Below are 20,477 nucleotides of genomic sequence, written 5' to 3'. Positions count from 1 at the left end.
GATCTTCCCGGACCGGGGCACGAACCCGTGTCCCCTGCATCAGAAGGCGGACTCTCAACCACTGCGCCACCAGGGAAGCCCCTCCCTTGTAGGTTATTAATCAAAAGATTTTTGTTACATATTGAAAGAAAAGTTTGTGAAATTGTCATTCACATGTAAGAAGTAAAGAAAGCCTTCATTTGGATTGGTTTATGATCCTTCATTTGATCAATTTGAGAACTAATTCTTAGAAGATCTTTCGAGATTTTTTTCTAGGCTAGTGGTATCTAAAATGAATTTTATTTTCTGAAAATATTAACATGTGCTTAACGGAAAATTTGTTTAAAAATTTGTTTTTTCAGAAGTTGATACAGCAAAAGCTCTTACATAGAAATGGTCATACATTTTTCCCTCTGTGTTTCCTAGATTGAAGGACAAGGACATGGAGCTGTATTTGACTGTAAGTTTTCACAGGATGGACAGCATTTTGCCTGTACAGATTCTCACGGTCACCTTCTGATATTTGGTTTTGGATGCAGCAAGCCATATGAAAAGGTCATTTCATATACTTTCTTAGCATGTAAAATAGTTATAAAGGATGTTTTGAAAATAGGTTAGATGTATTGATTTAATTTTTTTGTCTTTTCAAATAAAGTTAACTGGTTAATAATTTATTTTCTTTAACATGTATAAACCTCAAAATATCAATTTGTAAACTTCCCTTTTCTAGATTCCCGATCAGATGTTCTTCCATACTGACTATCGGCCACTGATCAGGGATTCTAATAATTATGTCTTAGATGAGCAAACTCAGCAGGCTCCTCATCTTATGCCTCCACCATTCTTGGTAGATGTAGATGGAAATCCTCATCCAACTAAGTATCAGAGATTAGTACCAGGCCGAGAAAATTCTGCAGATGAACATTTGGTCCCACAGCTAGGTTATGTGGCAACAAGTAAGTTCTAAGTCTTTTTTTTTTTTGTTTCGTTTAATTTTTAATTTGAAAAATGTAAGTAATAATACAAAGAACTCCTGTACTTTCAGATTCACCAGTCCTTAATATTTTGTTTTATTAGTGTATCTCTAGATACATATTATTGTTTTGAACCATTTGACACTTAAGTTCTGGCCCTCATGTCCATTTACCCCTAAATACTTCAGTATGTATTTTCTAAGAACAAAGGTATTTTCTTATGTAATCATAAACAGTTATCAAAATTAGGACATTTAACAATTATATAATGCTGTTATCAAATCTATAGTGTGTAATCAAATATTACTGTTCTAATAATGCCTGTTATAGCTTTTTTTTTCTCCCTTGATGTAGATTTTAATTTGGGGCTGCACATTAAATTCCGTTGTCATTGATTAAGTTCAGGTTATGCATTTTGGAAAGAAGACAACATAAATGGTAGCCTTCCTGGAGTATCATGTCAGGTTGCTTATGATTGTGTTTTGTGCACTTATTGGTGACGCTGACTTTGAACACTTGGTATCCACCAAGGTTTTCCACTATGAATTTTTTTTTTCTCTTTGTAATCATTAAGTAGCTTGTGGTTTAAATAACTTGTTCTATTTCAAACTTTTAGGCTCCATTGATAATTTTTGCCTGAATCAGTTGTTAACTCTGAACGTTGCAAAACGGTTTTCTAACTCTATTATTATTGCATCTGCATTTTATCATTAGCTGGCCATCTGCTACTCTCCCATTTATTTATTTATTTCATTTATTAAGTTTTAGTATGGACTTCCGGGTTGTTATATAGTGGGTTACAATCTAGTACTATCATTGTTTAGTTGCTCATATTATCCTTGGATTTGGCTGGGAGAGCCCATTCAAGCTGAGTTTTGTGTATTTTCCCAAGTCCCTATCACTCCTTGAGCACTTCCTTACTTTCTGGCAAAAGATGTTCCAGTCCCGCCTTGTACTTTGCCTGTCCTAGCCAAGTACAGAGGTTTTTTTGTTTTGTTTGTTTTTGTATTTGTTCATGGCAGCATAGTGTTTTCCCCTAATACTATTAAATGAAGAAAAAAGACGCTTCTATTTTGTTTGGATGAGGATTAATTTACTGAAACTAAATCACCTTAAGGTTAAAGATTAATGTAAATCACTATATGTTTACTCTTTCAAATTTTTTTTATTAGTTTGATTGAAGTATACTTTATATACAACAAAATTCACCACTTTTAAGTTTAGAATTCAAATGAGTTGAGAAAAGTTAAACAGTCCTGTAAACCACCACCACAATCAAGATACAGAACATTTCCAGTGCCCCCAAAAGTTCTCTTGGGCCTGTTTGGTATTAGTCCTCTCGCTTCTCCTGGCCCCTTGTAATGACTGTTTTATTTTGTCACTTTGATTTTTCTTTTTTAAGGAATTTTGTATAAATGAAATCATACAATATGTAGTCTTTTCTGTCTGGCTTCTTTAACTTAACATGGTGCTTTTGAGATTCATTCCTGTTGCAGGTATCAGTCGTTTTTTCCTGTTTATTGATAGTGCAGCATTGTATGGATATACCATAATTTATCTATTCACTAGTAGCTGAAGAACATTTGTCTTTTTTCCATTTTGTGGCTGTTTTAAGGAGTGCTGAAATACCCAACTATCCCGTGGATTTGTCTTATTTTTTCCTTCAGTTCTCTCAATTTTCGCTGTATGTACTTTAAAATTCTGTTGTTATGTACATACACATTTCAGATTGTGCTCTTGGTGAATTAATTCTTTTTTTTACAATTTTATTTATTTTTGGTTGCCTTGGGTCCTCGCTGTGCGTGGGCTTCCTCTAGTTGTGGCGAGCGGGGGCTACTCTTCGTTGTGGTGTGCGGGCTTCTCATTGCGGAGCATGGGCTCTAGGTGCGCGGGCTTCAGTAGTTGTGGCACATGGGCTTCAGTAGTTGTGGCAAGCAGGGGCTACTCTTTGTTGTGATGCGAGGGCTTCTCATTGCGATGGCTTCTCATTGCAGAGCACAGGCTCTAGGCGCACGGGCTTCAGTAGTTCTGGCACGTGGGCTCAGGAGTTGTGGCTTGTGGGCTGTAGAGCGCAGGCTCAGTAGTTGTGGTGCACAGGCTTAGTTGCTCCATGGCATGTGGGATCTTCCCAGACCAGGGCTCGACCCTGTGTCTCCTGCATTGGCAGGCGGATTCTAAACCACTGTGCCACCAGGGGAGTCCCTTGTTATCCTTTTAGATTAGGGCTCCACTTCTTGCTGTTTTAGTTCATTTTTTGACAGTGGTCAAAAAGTTTCCATGGTTTTTGTTTAGCTCTTCTAAATTCTTCACTGATTTCCACAGTAAAATGGAGATGTTATCAATAAGATTTAAGGGATCTAAAAGTAGATTAGTAGGATAGAAGGATAGAAGTATTTTTCCCCCTGAAATAGTATATGATATTTTTCAGTTTCTGACGTGTTATTATGGATGCAAGTATATCTTTGCATTCTTTTTGCCTAATACCCTAGTAATTTCAATTTGTTAAGGTTCTGCTTATAAGCTTATAAGCTGGGGGGGTGGTCCATGTTATATATTATGTTCAAAGAAGATGCGTTTTATGGTGGGAGGATATGTAACGAGTTGTTTGCATGAAAATGTCAATGTTTAGGCAAAGTTCAAGACCCCACAACCATCTAACACTTTTTATCCATTAACACTAACTGAACCTATTAAATATCTCTGAAAATGTATTATTTGAAAAATAAAGAAGCAAAGACACTTAAAAATATCTGATTTTGTACGTGTAGGATTATGGCTATGCTTAAAGCCTATTTGAAAGAGTGACTTAAGCTTGGTGAGAGAGGCATGTGGAAGCTGCCTCCCTCAACTGTGTGTACTTGGGGTGGGAGAGAGCTGGAGTTGGGAGTGGTCATTTGTTGAAGGCCTAAAAGGTGTTACTCACTCTTTTTTATTTCATAAGACAGAGAAATGCCACTGCTTTTCTCTACATCAGAAATCGCACATTGTTGGTTGTTATAGTCAGACCTTGGGAAATAAGATTTTAATGAAATACTTGTATAAATGAGGGGCGTTAATGTGAAACAGAAAAACAAGACTTTCACTTTCACTCAAGTGTGTTTCCAGGTGCTCACTTCTAGGGATTTCAGAACCTCTGTTGAGGTTTTTGTTTTTTTGGTTTTGTTTTGTTTTGTTTTTGTTTTTTTGCGGTACGCAGGCCTCTCACTGCTGTGGCCTCTACCGCTGCGGAGCACAGGCTCCGGACGCGCAGGCCCAGCGGCCATGGCTCACGGGCCCAGCCGCTCCGCGGCATGTGGGATCCTCCCAGACCGGGGCACGAACCCGCGTCCCCTGTATCGGCAGGTGGACCCCCAACCACTGCGCCACCAGGGAAGCCCCTCTGTTGAGGTTTTTGTGGTACTTAGCACCCTAAAGTTTGTTTTGAATTTTTTCTGTGACTTAATTAGTTATGAATATAAAGGATATCTTTAATTGATTATTTTTGAAAAACAAGAATTCTGACAGTTGCTAATGTAATTTTAATTGTAGCCTATTGAAAGTTTTTACCTCTTCATATGTATTATGATTTCATATTCATTCATTGAATTTGCAGGTGATGGAGAGGTAATTGAACAAATTATAAGCCTACAAACCAATGACAGTGGTGAACGAAGCCCAGAGTCCAGTGTTCTTGATGGAATGATAAGACAGTTGCAGCAGCAGCAAGATCAGAGAATTGGAGCCGGTCAGGATGCTATTCCAAGTGGACTTTCAAATGGGGAAGAAACACCCCGAAGAGGTAATAAATATATGAGAGATATTTTGCCTTAATATGGCTGGATTGAAACTGAAGAATAAATGAAATCATTGTCCCCTACATGCAGTGTAAAAAAACCTTAAGCAATGTACGCTTACAACTTGAGTAGTTGTCTGGAGGTAGCTTTATTAGGTGTAAGGTTGATGGACTAACAAATGGACATTTGAATTTCAAATACTATGAAAGGCTATTGAAATCTTTTTGCTCTAAAATAAGAGTATTTACAAAATTACATTAAATAAATAAGAGTAAAGAACAAAGTGTTTTCTAAAGGAAACACTAGGTTTCCTTTCCTTTATAATCCTTAAAAAACTGAATTGAGTAGAGCCCTAATGTTTCTTGAATCAGAAAGCTTGAAGTGAGTTTTCAGGGCAAAGTACTTGATATTGGAATGTAGTAATAATTATATTAGTGGAAATAATCTGTGGAGATGGGTGATTGTTATGCAACTGAAAACTCACTCTGGAAAAGCTAAAACCTTGTGGAAGATAAGAGAAGATTTGAGAGGCTGTAAAATGCTATAAAATTTCCTGTCTCTTTATCGTTCAGTGCTGTGTTCTGAACAGTTTCTTCAGCTCTTTCTGCCCTTTCACTCTTTTTTTTTTTTTTTTTTTTTTTTTTGCGGTACGCGGGCCTCTCACTGCTGGGGCCTCTCCCGTTGCGGAGCATAGGCTCCGGACGCGCAGGCTCAGCGGCCATGGCTCACGGGCCTAGCCACTGCGCGGCATGTGGGATCTTCCCAGACCGGGGCCCGAACCCGTGTCCCCTGCATCGGCAGGCGGACTCTCAACCACTGCGCCACCAGGGAAGCCCGGCACTGGTACTTTTGAAGAGTTCAGGCCTGTTGTTTCACAGAATTTTCCTCAATTTGAATTTGTCTGATTATCTTATAATTGGATTCAGGTTAAACATTTTAGGTAGGAATACTGCATAGTTGCTGTGTTCTTCTCAGTGCATCAGAGCAAGAGGCACAAGATATGTATGCATTTTTCTGCACCTTGCTTTTTTCCCTTAACAGCGTATTCTAGAAATCACTCTCTTTCCATTCACAGAGCTCGTCTTCATTCCTTTTTATAGCTTCATAGTACTCCACTGTGTGGAATAACCAGTCTTTGTAATTAATCTGTTTATGGCCACTTAAGTTATTTTTCATGCTTGCTATTACAAGTAATGTTGTGATACATAACATATATTTTCCTCAAATTGTTGGAGAATAATACTATGACTTGGGCAGTCAGATTTAGAATTTAGGGCTTCCCTGGTGGCGCAGTGGTTAAGAATCTGCCTGCCAACATAGGGGACATGCATTCGAGCCCTGGTCCGGGAAGATCACACATGCCACAGAGCAACTGAGCCTGTGTGCCACAACTACTGAGCCTGTGCTCTATAGCCCACCAGCCACAACTACGGCGCCCATGTGCCACAACTACTGAAGCCCATGTGCCTAGAGCCCGAGCTCCGCAACAAGAGAAGCCACAGCAATGAGAAGCCTGTGTACCGCAATGAAGAGTAGCCCCCACTTGAGAAAGCCCACACACAGCAACGAAGACCCAGTGCAGCCAAAAAAAAAAAAAAAAAAATTAGAATTTATTTTTAGTTCTCAATTCAAAAAGTGTTTCTTAAACATCAATATATTTTAATATAAATTTTGGATTAATAGCAGGAGCATTTAATGTCATTTTTAATAGATGGAGTATATAATATGTTGTGCAGGGCAAATTGGTTCACATTTGATTGGTGAACAGAATGTTGTACATAGAAGAATGCAGAGGTTTGTTCACTCATATTTGAATTTTACCCTAAGCAAGGAGAGCTGGCGTATTTGGAGTAAAATTTAATAGCCTCCCGTAGGAAAGGATATAGCCCCCAGTTTTTTTTTTTGTTGCATTAGTAGCAGGATCCCCTTCACCCTGTGGTTCAAGAAAACTAGTACTTTGCCTGGGATTCCCTCCACATCCCCCCAGGGTGGTCTCCATCCTTTGTGACTTCCAGCTCTTGGTAGGTTGCCCTGCCTCCTGTGTCTACCTGATCAGCTCTGCATAGGCTCAGGGCTTGATGTGGTCTGCATTGCCCTGTTACCCACTCTCCTAGCTCCAATTCAGGTGCTGCCAGCATTTCCCCACTTTGCATTTTTGTGAATTTTTAATAATGGGCTCTGGCAGCTTGCCTGCTTGAGTGGCTTAGATTATCTCTTTAGGTCACAAATAATGTTTGTTGTTAGAGCTCTTATTATAAAGCCACCACAGTTTGAGGCATCTATTTGCAATGCTAATTTTTCCAGAAAGATGTGTTTTTAGTTTGCAGGTTTGAGGAAGGCGAGGTTTTTAGGACTGCAAATATAACATTATTATAGAAAATGCTTGTACATTAAATTTCAGAAGGTCTAATAAAAATGGAAATTGAGGTTAATAGTTATGTTAATGTTTGTTCTGTAGTCTACATTTTTTTAAACAGATCTTTATTTATTTATTTTGGCTGCGTTGGGTCTTCGTTGCTGTGCGCGGGCTTTCTCTAGTTGCAGCGAGCGGGGGCTACTCTTCATTGCGGTGCACGGGACTCTCATTGCGATGGCTTCTCTTGTTGCAGAGCATGGGCTCTACGTGCGCGGGCTTCAGTAGGTGTGGCTCACGGGCTCTAGAGCGCAGGCTCAGTCGTTGTGGCGCACGGGCTCAGTTGCTCCGTGGCATGTGGGATCTTCCCGCACCAGGGCTCGAACCCGTGTCCCCTGCACTGGCAGGCGGATTCTTAACCACTGCGCTACCAGGGAAGTCCCCATGTAGCCTACATTTTGATCTCAGTCACATTAAGATTCTTTTTTCCAAAGTTTTTTCAGTAGATCTTTTTCTTTTTTGGTTTGTGTCCTAGGAGGAATGTATATGCATATTAGATTGAAGTTTGTTTTGTCATCATTCTTGACAATTTTCCCCTAGGTTTTAGAAGACTAAGCTTAGACATCCAGTCCCCTCCAAATATTGGTCTGCGTCGTAGTGGACAAGTGGAAGGTGTTCGTCAGATGCACCAGAATGCTCCACGTAGTCAGATGGCTACAGAGCGTGACCTGCAGGCCTGGAAACGAAGAGTGGTTGTACCAGAGGTACCACTAGGCATATTTAGGTTTGTTTTAGGATATCTATTAATATTGTTTATATCTGTGAAAATATATCTATATGGTTATTTACACATATTTTAATCTTTAGTGGTATAAATAATCATATACATATATTTTAGTAATGGGTTGGGATGTATTTTAATTGTGGTAGGAAGATGTCAAAATTGTTCTCTAACTCCATAACCAATCTTGTTTCATCTATACAAACACCCCCCTGTTCTCCCTTCAGTATTATTTTGAAAGATATTCCAGACATAATATCATTTTGTCTAAAAGTATGTCAGTATGTAATTTCTAAGGATAAGGAATTGTCTTAAAATATAACTATAATGCCATTGTCATATCTTAAAAAGCAAACAATTCCTCAGTAGAACCAAATAGCCAGTGTTTAAATTTCCAGTTGTTCCAAATGTCATGTTTTTAGTTTTTTGCAAGACTATTTCATAAGTGGTAAAATTCCATCAGAAGGCACATATAATATCTTTTTCTTCATTTCTTTTCTTTTTTCTTTCTTTGTGATGCTAGCAGGAAATGATACTCACTGCCCAGGTTCATTAATTCATTAGGGATTATAAAATAGTGATATTTCAGCTCTGAAGTCTTTATTATCTTGTATACTTCCAAATAAAAATTTACCCACGTCTACTATTTGATTATCCAGTAGTAAAGTTTGTATATAAAAAACAAGTTTGTGTATAAACAACAGGATAGCTGCCTGCTCATTTTGCTTTATTTACCTTCAAAATAAAGATTTATTCCTTTATATTCTCCCACAGTGGCCAATTTGTGTGTTTGTGTTGTTCACTGTATTAATTACACTGCTGTGATTTAGCTTATTTCTAATGTCCTTGTTAATGTTTAAATTTTTTAATCTCTGGCCAGGAGGAGCTTCTTCAGGTTGGCTCCTGGGTCCTTTTGAAATGATTTAGTAGCCTTGCATAGCATCTTTGCTGTCAGGCATGGCAGGGTGTTACAGGTTCTTCTTGTAAATTTCTTGACCTAGACTTAGGATTAGTCTTTTCTCTTAAGCGGCCCTATTTTCTTTTAGTGAGAAATGATATTTCATAAGTATAGTGTGGATCATAGGGTTTTCCTTGTACTGAATTGTAATGTACTGATTTTCAAGTTATCAGAATGGAGGCAGCAAATACTGTTTTTCATTGATATCTAAAATGTTTCAGTATTCTGTCATGTTTGTGTCTCATAATACCTAATACCTTGAAGATAATTTTGTAAAAGTTTTCATGTGTTTAGCCAGAAGAGTCAGTTGATTGGTGGAGTAATATTGGATAATACTTATATTTCATGCAGTGAATTTAAGGATGTTTATAAGTATACGATAAACTAGTGAAAAGCAAAATCTGGAATTGGGATGAGAAATACAGAAAATCACTGTCGTGTATGCAGCATTCTATAATTAAGCCTTAAAATTATGTCTGAGTTGCATGGTCATCAGAACTGAAAGTGTCATTTTAGGATACTTTTTGTTGTCAAAATCAAGGGAAGCAAACAGGTATCAGGAGTGAAAGTCCTAAAGAATATTTCCTTAAACGAGCATTTATTTTCTTAACATACAGGAAGACTGGAAGTAGTTTAAGGCTAGAATCATGGTTCCCCAGTTAATCAGGGACTCAGGCTCCTCTATTTCTGATATCCATCTTAGGAGTGTGGCTTCCAGTCTTAAGGTCACCTCAAGGTCCAAGATAGCTGGACTTTATAATAGCTCTCACATATTGCATCTGTGATAGATGTTGAGATTTAGGCCAGAAGAAGGAAGAGAAGGCAGAAGGCGGCAAAAAGGACATTTCTAGTTGAAGGAATTTCATTTAAGCAGACTTAATGGTCCCACATGACATGTCTCCTCATAACTCATTGACCAGAATGTCCTCATATGGCCATACTTAGCTACAGATGAGGCAAGGTAATACAGTCTCTATTTAGAGCAGCAGAGAGCCTAAGATGAAAATTGAGATTTTGCTTCTAAGGAAGAAAGAAGAGTGGATTTTGTGAGTCAGCTAGCTGCTGCAGTATAATTTTCCCAGAGAAGAGCATAGCTCTTTCTAGAGCTCTATTCTAAAACACACTTGAGTTTCTATGAAGGAGATGCTGAGTGATACAGTAGAATCCTTTAGAGAATGGATTTGCAATCTTGGAAAATCATAGGTACATTTTGAGTAGCTAACACGAGAGATTCTGTTTGAGTTGGTCCTCATAGGGCCAATCAAAATGTAAATGAATGAATATTTCTGTGTTAAATATGAAAAATAGGACCTCCTAGCTGCCTCTGAGATTTTGGTTATATTAAATTTCTAGAAGAGTGTAGTTTGCCTTAAGTTTTGTTATAACTTTAGCAATTTTCTGTATTAATTAAAAAAATACTTAAGTTATGATTCCCAGAATCATAATGATTAGTTTTTTCTCTATATATCCTTTATTTATCAGCAACTAATATAACTGGGTACTTAAATTTGTAGGAAGTTGGAAGACTTCAGAATAGAGAAAGGTGAAGAAGAAAGAAATCTTTATGTAATTGGAAGAAAGAGGAAGACTCTCCATCTTTCACAAAAGGTAACCTAAATTCCATTTCCTTAGGAATAAACAAATTAGAAATTAAACTGAAATTTATAGTTTTCTTTTTGATCAATGAGAATATTAGTAATATTAGTCTTCTGTTTGGGATTTAAAATAGTAGACATAAAGTTGTACAGGTGTTAGGAAAAGTGGCTTGAAGCTTGCGGGAAGTAGCCTAATGCCTAACAGTGATGAAGGATTCTAGAAAATTATTGTTGGGATTTCCCTGGTGGTCCAGTGGTTAAGACCCTGAGCTCCCAATGCAGGTGGCACGGGTTTGATCCCTGGCCGGGGAACTAAGATCCCACATGCCTCACGGCACGGGCTAAAAAAAAATGTTATTGTCCAATAACCACTAGAACATTGCCAGCCCATCAAAAGCATTTGGTATCCATTCCCAATCACTACTCTCTCCTTTCTCCTGCAGGTAACTAACTGTTTGACTTCTAAAGATGCTGGTTAGCTTTGTCTGTTTCTGATGTTTTCCAAATCATGCATTTATAAAAAAAATCTTAGATGTCACAATGGTTTGCGACAAAGCCCAGCCCTACCTGAGAAAATCTTATTCCTTAGTGTTTAATTTCTTGACCATCATATGTGAAGCATTAACAAGTTAATGGAATTTACACAAAATGTATGCACGGTCAGTGCTACAAAACTGTGGTGAAAATGGTTGTGTTTGTAAGATAGTCTCTCAGTTTGATCATTCAATTTTGTAGCCCTATTGTGAGAAATGGCCTGTGCATGCCTGTCTGCCACATTAACTGCCTTGATGCATGGTGTTTTTGCTTATGACTTGGGCTTTGAGAATTAAATAAAAATAGTTTCTATCTTATTATTTAATTTAAAAATAATTCAAATCTATTACGTCAAGTACTGAAAATAAAAAAATGTTGACTGAGTATCTTCAGCTATAGTTAGGATATTTTCTCATGATAAAAAACCTTCAAAGTTAAATTTACTAAAATTTTTAAGAAATTAATTTTTTCATTTGTTTTATTTTTGCTGGAAAAGTTTTGAAAGATTTTTAAAAATTTGATTACTATGCTATTATGTATTCAGAAATTTCTAATTTGGATTTGTAATTTGATAAATTACAATCTGTATAATTAAATTACATCAGAAGTTATTCAAGAAAGTTATAAAGTTAAATACAGAGAGCTTTAAAAATTTCAATTTAGGGCTTCCCTGGTGGCCCAGTGGTTGAGAGTCCGCCTGCCGATGCAGGGGACACGGGTTCGTGCCCCGGTCCGGGAAGATCCCACATGCCGTGGAGCGGCTGGGCCCGTGAGCCATGGCTGCTGAGCCTGCGCGTCCGGAGCCTGTGCTCCTCAAAGGGAGAGGCCACAACAGTGAGAGGCCCGCGTAACGCAAAAAAAAAAAAAAAAATTCAGTTTAGCTTTTAGTCTTAAAAATATTATCTATTTTAAACCCTGTATTGGATAAGAAGGCTAAGCCTTATACTTAATCTGTTTATGTACAAAGTACAGATATACTACATAAGTGTTTATGTACTGTATGTATGTCTGTGGTATTACAATTTGAGGGAGCAAATTAGGAGAAAGTCAAGTTTCCTGTAGGGTAGTGGTAATGTAAAAAAAAGGATAAGAAACACTGATCTAAATGGAATCATACAGTATGTATATGTAATCTTTTGTATCTGGCTTGCATTTGCCCTTGTGAGATTTATCTTTGCTGTGAGTAGTTGAAGTTCATTTGTTTTCACTGTTGGATAGTATTCCCTTAATGAGAATGTTGCTGAATATGAATTAGGAATAGTATGCTAGGAACAATATTGGTTTCAACATTTTGTACATATTTCTTGGTATCCGTTTGTGTATTTCTTTTGAGTATATGCACTGGAGTGAAATTATTGGAGCACAGGATATGTGTATATTCAACTTTAGTAGTTAATGCCACATGTGGTTTCAAAACGATTGCACTCTTATAGTGAGATAAGTATTAAAGTCTCACTATGTTTGTAGATTTCTTTGTTTCTACTTACTTTGCTTTGTGTGGTTTGAAGCTGTGTTATTTGGTGTGTACAAATTTAGAATTTTCCTACTGAATTGAACCTTTTACCATTATGAGCTTTTCTCTAGTAATGCTTTATTCTTCAAATTCTTGTATATGAATGTAGCTGTGCTAGCTTTCTTTTGGCTAGCGTTTGCATAGTACATGTTTTTATCCTTTACTTCCTGTCTTTCCCTTTTATTTTGTTTTTTTAAAAAATAAATTTATTTTATTTATTTTTGGCTGCTTTGGTTCTTCATTGCTGTGCGCTGCTTTCTCTAGTTGTGGTGAGCGGGGGCTACTCTTCGTTGCGGTGCACGGGCCTCTCATTGCGATGGCTTCTCTTGTTGTGGAGCACAGGCTCTAGGCGCGTGGACTTCAGTAGTTGTGGCACATGGGCTCAGTAGTTGTGGCTCGCAGGCTCTAGAGCACAGGCTCAGTAGTTGTGGTGCATGGGTTTAGTTGCTCCGCGGCATGTGGGATCTTCCCGGACCAGGGCTCGAAGCTGTGTCCCCTGCATTGGCAGGCAGATTCTTAACCACAGCGCCACCAGGGAAGCCCTATTTTCTGTCTTTTTTGGTTTTAGGCTGTTTCTTGCTGTTCTGAATTTTTTTCTGACCGAATATATTCCATTTAGTTAGTTCTCTTCAGCTGTGTGTATCCTGCTAATAACCTTGTGTTTTTAGTTTTAATTATTGTATTTTTCTGTTCAGAATTTTCCAGAGTTTTCAGTTTTCTGCTGAAGTTCTCATTATTTTAATTCCTTGAAAATCAGCCTTGGTTATTTAAAAAAACCCATTTCTGGTAATTTCATTATTTCAGTATCTTGTTCCCCTGTTAATCTGTTTGCATTCTGTGTTGATTTTTTTCTCATTTTATTACAATCACATTTTCTTTGTTGCCTGTTTTTTTTTTTTTTGCGGCACGCAGGCCTCTCACTGTTGTGGCCTCTCCCATTGCGGAGCACAGGCTCCGGACGCGCAGGCTCAGCAGCCATGGCTCACGGGCCCAGCCGCTCCGTGGCACGTGGGATCCTCCCGGACCGGGGCATGAACCCGTGTCCCCTGCATTGGCAGGCGGACTCTCAACCACTGCGCCACCAGGGAAGCCCGCCTGTGTTTTTGATTGAATGTTAGATGTTAGAGATGGTTTGAAGCCTAGGATGGCATTTCTTCTCCAGAGAAGGTTTTAATTTGCTTCTGGTAGGCTACTAGGGCCACTCTCAAGCCTGTATCACCTTAACCCAGACAAGGATGGGCTTTTAGTTCCTTGGGATTACTGTTTATCTGTAGTTTACCTGTAGGTCTAGATTATAGCCCTTTGGGCTAACAGCTGAAGCTTGAGGTGTTTGCCTATATATAGGAGACTCCGAATTGTAATTTTTGTTAGCATAACTCAAGAGTTTAGTCTGTCAGTTTTTTGCTTACCTGCTAAACCTTTCAGCTTCCTCTGCCAGAGTGAAATTCTAGGGTTCTTTTTCAAACCGTTTTTTTTTTAAATATATATTTTGACAGATTTTCTTGTTCTTCTTAGTGGTAGTTTTGGTCCATCTGAATTTACATATTATTAGTCATGAAATTCATTAATAGGAGTTTTTGCTTTAACAAAAAAAGTACTGACAAATTAAGGAAAGAAGAGTTGTATTAAAATCAGCCAGGATATATTGTTCAGGATATGTTGAAATGATAAAACATTCCAATGATTATCAAACATATGGCACTAACGTGAAAATTGATTTATATATCAGTTCTGGGAATATGTACTTTCACTGAGGGATCTCGCATGCGTGACTTCAGTGTTGTAGGAATAGCATGTGCCCGCCCCCTCCGCCGTTTCAATCTAGCTATTTTATTTGGCTGATTTTAAAAGATTATTTAATTATTTTGTTTTAATTAAAAAAAAAAAGATATTTAAAAAATTCAAGCACAACTGAAAAGTACTGACAACAAATCATCCAAAAAGTTAAAACCTGGAAGTAACTAGGATTGATATTTGAGGATCATTTCAGATATTTCTCTATACCTGTGTATTCACACAGTGATATATTCCTTAAGGTTGCTTACTGCATCATAATATATGAATATATATTTTCACTTCTGAGATATGTATTTTAAGGTGATTTCTTTTTTGGATTATAGTTATTCTTATCTAATTTATGGTAAGCCAATTAACTTATGGTTTAGTTTGGAAAATGATGATCTAATGTGCCTAAATTTAGCCATGTCTTCTAAATATCTTAAAAGTAACAAAAACCAATCTTGGTTAACAGTATGTGGCAAAAATACCCATTCAAGAATATTTTATTTTTTGAACTATTATTATTATTATTATTTTTTGCCTTAAATCCTTTTGGGATTAGATAGAATGCGAAATACTTTATTGAAGATGTACTTACTTAAGTGTTGATTTTCATCTGCATGTTTGTGTTTCAGTCTGATTCCGTGGCTTTGATGTCACAGTCTAGGCAGAGGACATGTAGGCGTAAATATCCAAATTATGGTAGAAGAAATCTTGGACGGCTTGAGTTGTCTTCTGGAAATGAATCTTCAAGCTCCGTAAGACATGTGAGTTTCATAACTTTAAAATATATAAAATAATCTTGAATAATTTGTCTTAATTCTTTACTTTGAATCTACCTTGAAATTTTGTGAAAGTATCGTATTCTCTAGAGATTAAGATGAAATTTCACATTTTGAATTTCTCTTAACAATTTTGAACAGCTTTGTTATACCATATAAGTGTACAATCCAGTGGTTTTATTTTAGTATATTAACAGAATTGTACCATCACCACCACTATTTAATTTCAAAATATTTTAATCACCTAAAAAGAAACCCTGTACCCATTTGCAGGTACTTCCCATTCCCAGTCCACCCAAGCCCCTGGCAACCACTAATCTTTCTATCCCCGTGGATATTTGTATTCTGGACATTTCATTTAATGGAAGCATACAGTATGATCTTGTGACTGCCTGTTTTCACTTACTATGTAATGTTCAAGGCTGATTCCATGTATAGCATGGATGAATACTTCATTCTTTTTCATTGCCCAATATTCCATTATATGAATAGACCACAATTTGTTTACCCACTCATCAGTATTATTTCTACTTTTTGACTGTTATGGATGTTGTTCCTTATCAGCATTAATGTACAGGGTTTTGTTTGGCCATAAGTTTTCAATTCATTTGGGTTTATATCTGTGAGTCAATTTGCTGGGTCATATGGTAACTCCGTATTTTAACCTTTTGAGGAATTGCCAGACTGTTTTCCAAAGTGGCTGTATTATTTTATGTTCCCAGTCAGTAATGTATGAAGTTTCCAGTTTCTCCAGATCCTTGTCCACACTTGCTATGTTCTGTCCTTTTGATTTCAGTTGTCCTCGTGGATGTGAAATGGTATCTCACTGTGGTTTTGATTACATTCCCCTAATGACTAATGATGTTGAACATGTTTTCATGTGCTGTTTTCCACTTGTATGTCTTTGGAGAAATATCTATGCAAATCTCTGGCCCATTTTTCAATTTGGTTGTCTTTTATATTGCTATAAGGGTTCTTTATACATTCTGGATACAAATTCTTTATATCAGATGTATGACTTTGAAATATATTCTCCCATTTATTGGATTGTCTTTTCACTTCTTTGCTTGTTTCCGCTGAAGCACAAAAGTTTTACATTTTGATGAAGTCTAGTTTGTTTTTTCCTTAGTTGCTTGTGCTTTTGCCGTCATATCTAAGAAGTCTTTGTCTTAACCCTTTTCTTGACTTACAGTAATCATATGTAAGTTACTGTTCTTCTTTTTGATTTTTTTTGGGGAAACCAGTATTTCTGTAAAGAGTTTTTAAAGGTTAATATTAGAATGTTAGTATTTTCTAATCAGTAATGTTTTGAGGATTGAAATATTACATAAGGATGAACAATTTATTTGAATTCCTCTATAAAGCATTAGAGTAGTAGTCAAACATAGGGTTTGAATTTAAATCCAGATTCTTCTACTTCAACAAGTTGGTTTAACTTTTGTGCCTCTGCCTATATCTGTAAAAGTAATTAATAGTATGTCCCTCAGAGGTGTTTTGAGAATTCGTTTAGTTAACCATGTAAAGTGTTTAAAACACTGCCTAATAATATCCAATAATGTTAGCTGCTAACCATTCACTTAAATGATTTTGTGTAAGACCTTTCTTATTTATTTTCTTCTTCTTTATATGTTTTGAGCATGTTTTAACCTTTAATGATTTGGGGTAATTATGATAAATGTTCTCATCCGTCCTCACTAGTTTCTGGCATATCTTTCCTGTGTTTTTTTTTTTTCTTCTTTCCCCTATGTACTCAATTAGATACATGTATATTATTTCTCCTTTTGTACACAAAATGTCACATACCACAGATACTCTTTTGCACTTGGGTTTTTTCACTTAAAATATTCTTAAAATCACTTTGTATCAGTTCATAAATGCCTTCCTTATTTATTTATTTCTTTTTAAAGAGTTGCATCATATTTAAGTTATCTGATTGTAACAGAGTTTATTTAACCACTCTCCTGGTTATGGGTATTTAGGATGTTTACAGCATTTTCATTTTAAATAATGCTACAATGAATAATCTTGTAGATGTATGTATTTGTCTAATGATGGAGATGTTATCGGGGGCGGGGTACATTCCTTGAAATGGGATTGCTGGGCCCAAAGATAAACATGTTTGCATCTTATGAGATGCTGATAAAAATTCCTCCTAAAGGAGAATTCCAACTTGCTTTTCTCCCTGTGGCGTAGGAGAGTGTCCGTTTTCTTACTGTTTACCAACAGAGTGTGTTACACTTTCTAAGTTTTGCCAGTTTAATTGGCGAGAGATGGTATCTTAGTTTTATTTTTTATATGTTTTGGCTATTCTTTTATGTGATAGAATATTATATGTAACATGAAATTTACCATTAGCTGGTTTTAAGTATACAGTTCAGTGGCAGTAACTGCATTTACAGATGTATGCAACCATCACTGCTCTTAATTTCTAGCACTTTTTCATCATCCTGAACAGCAGCTCTGTACTCATTAAACAAGAACTCTCCCCATTTCCTTCTCTTCCCAGCCCCTGGTAACCTCTCTTATACTTTCTGTCTCTATGAATTTGCCTATTTTAGGTACCTCATGTAATCACAATATTTGTCCTTTTGTCTTTGGTTTATTTACAGTGTAGTTTACATTTCTCTTATGTGTGAAGTTGTACATATTTTTATATATTTAGAGTCTTTTTCATCTTTGTGCATTGTGTATCATGCCTTTTGGCCATTTTTCTATTGTGTTTTTGGCCTTTTTCCCCCTTCAAGTTTTAATTTTTTCCACCCTGCTACATTACTGTATTTTTGAGTTAATTTTATCATTGAATTCTGTGAAGTTTTCCAGGTACACTCTCATTTATACAGTATTCAGTTTTACTACTTCCCTTCTAATTTTTATACTTTTAATTGATTTTTCTTGTCTAATTGCAGTGTTTAATACTTCCAGTACCTTGTTGAATACTAGTGGGATAGTGGACCATATTCCTGTTGTCAGTGGAAATGTGTCTGCTATTTTCACAATAAGTAGGATGCTTTGTTTTAGGTTTCTACAGTATACATATATATTACACTAGGGAAACATCAACTAATTCTTATTTTCTTAAGTGTTTCTGAAAAATCAGGAATGATTATAGATTGAGTTTTAATTTTTAGATCAGTAGTATTAATCTTATGATTTTATATCTTAATTTGGTTTATTTGCAATTAATGGGGAACTTCTAAATTAACACAAGTATAAAGTAGAATGTTAAATCCACTTGACCTTTTAAGATAAGTCATAATTTTGTGTTACAGTAGTTTACCTCCTACAGTGGTATGAATTCATTCTCCTGAGTGTTGCAGATGGGTGGAGATTGTTGTGTATATGTGTATGTTGGTTCCATTACTCTTTGGTTTGGAAAGCACTGATAGTAGAAAAAGTATGGGTTTTAGAGTTGGCCTGGTTTCTGATTCCATTTCTTATACTTACTCTTCTGTGATCCCAGGCGTATTTCTTTACATTTCTTAGCCTTGAGTTTCTCTATATATGAAAAGGTAGTAGTGGTCAGGTAGTGACTTGAGATAATACAAAACTCATTGGCAAGACGGATCCAAGATTTTTGGGGTTGGAATCTTGTATAATTTTAGGGACGGTCTTTAGAAAAAGAATTCAAAGTTACAAATAGACACAGGGCCTTGGTAGGCAAGTTAAATCGAAAGCCTCTGAAACTTAAGTTTCATTAGCTTTATCTTAACCCTGCCTCTGTTTACAGAAGTATTTTGAGAGTTAATGCAGATAAAACATTTAAAACTTTTTCCCAGAATGCATGATTTCCAGGTAGTAGATTTTAAGAGTTTATTTTATTACTGTGATTTCTTATAAGTCTATTTTGAGCATAAAAAGCAGACTTCTGTTGAGTAGATCTAGTGTGGTTGGCCTAGGAATCTGTACTCCTTGAATAGCATTGGGCTCACATTTTGAGGAACATTTTTTAAGAATATGTTTACTTTGCATTTTGCCTACTCAAATGAAGTAAACAAAACAGCTATTTCCTTGCAATTCCATCTTTTTAGTTTTGTTTCTCCATGGAATTTTCATTATCCATTTATGATTCACTTAATGTAAGTAGCTGTTACAGGAAAAGGTTGTATCTCAATTTAAAAGTGCCTGCTTAGTATCCAAGACCAGAATTTAAAGTAGACGGCAGCTATTAGGGTTGTGGGAATCAGCTGCTTGTTCCCCTCTCTTCCTTTAAAGACTTAGGTGTTTCAGGTTTAAAAAAAATTACACAGTAAGTACAGCGATTTCCCATATACTGTTTCCCTAAGTGTTTCCTATTAATAACATCTTGATTTAGTGAGGTACATTTGCTACAACTGATGAACCAATTTTATACATTATCATTAACTAAATTCTGTAGTTTACATTAGGGGTCACTCTGTGTTGTATGGGTTTAGACAAATGCATAATGTTATGTATCTACCATAGTAGTATCATACAGAATAGTTCCACTGTCCTAAACCCCCCTCTGCTGTACTTAATCATCACTCCCTCCCTCTTCCTGAGCTACGGGCAACCACTGATCTTTTTACTGTTTACATAGTTTTGACTTTTCTAGAATGTCATATAGTTGGATCAAACAGTAGGTGGCCTTTTCACATGGACTATCTAGTAATATGAGTTTAATTTTCCTCTATGATAAGTCTATATTTAGCTCTGTAAGAAACTGCCCAACTATTATCCAAAGTGGTTGTGTTACATTTTGTATTCTGATGAACAGTGAATGAGAGTTCCTGTGCTTCACATCTTTTTAAGATATTATTTCTTCCCAACTTCATCTATAGATTCAACACAGTTCCAGTCAAAATCCCAGCAAGTTTATTTTGTGGATATTGGCAAAGAGATTCTGAAGTTTGTTTGGAGAAAAAAATGACCCAGAATAGCTAACAATACTGAAGAACAACAAAGGTGCAGGACTGATAGATACTACTTGACATTAAGACTTAGTATAAATCTCCAGTTTTCAAGACAGTGTCATACTGGTGAAAAAATAGACAAATACATGAATGGAATAGAATAAGGAACCCAGAAGTAGACCAATAAAAGTATACTCAGCTAGTGTTTGATGGAGGAACAAAGACAACTCAATGGACAAAGCGTTGTCTTTTCAACAAGTGGTGTGGAACAACTGGATATCCACATGCAAAAAAAAAAAAAATCTAGACACAGTCTTTTCATAAAAATTAACTCAAAATATATCCTAAACTTAATGTAAATATAAAACACAAAATTATAAAATTTCTAAAAGATAACGTATAATAAAAATCTAGGTGACCTTGGGTGTGATGATCACTTTTTAGATACAATTCCAATAGCCTGATCCATGAAAGCAAAATTTGACAAATAGAAAAGCCTGAAAGATACTGTTAAGAGAATGAAAAGACAAGCCATGGACTGGGAGAAAATACATGTAAAACTCATGTCTGATAAAGGACTTGTAT

General features: G+C 36.4%; 1 protein-coding gene across 1 annotated transcript in view; it reads left to right on the top strand.

The window, feature by feature from the left end:
* BRWD1 (bromodomain and WD repeat domain containing 1) overlaps window positions 1-20,477 on the top strand; it is a 111,664-nt gene that overhangs the window by 50,128 nt on the left and 41,059 nt on the right. Inside the window, exons 16-21 of the mRNA XM_079704143.1 lie at window positions 406-534; window positions 710-935; window positions 4,546-4,731; window positions 7,680-7,863; window positions 10,333-10,426; window positions 14,875-15,006. Of these exons, the coding sequence (XP_079560269.1) occupies window positions 406-534; window positions 710-935; window positions 4,546-4,731; window positions 7,680-7,863; window positions 10,333-10,426; window positions 14,875-15,006 (951 nt within the window). The remainder of the gene's footprint in view (window positions 1-405; window positions 535-709; window positions 936-4,545; window positions 4,732-7,679; window positions 7,864-10,332; window positions 10,427-14,874; window positions 15,007-20,477) is intronic.

Source organism: Hyperoodon ampullatus, assembly GCF_949752795.1.
Source record: "Hyperoodon ampullatus genome assembly, chromosome: 5".
Lineage (NCBI taxonomy): Eukaryota > Metazoa > Chordata > Mammalia > Artiodactyla > Ziphiidae > Hyperoodon > Hyperoodon ampullatus.
Note: the sequence above shows the minus strand (reverse complement) of the source record. Positions and strands in the feature narration are given on the sequence as shown.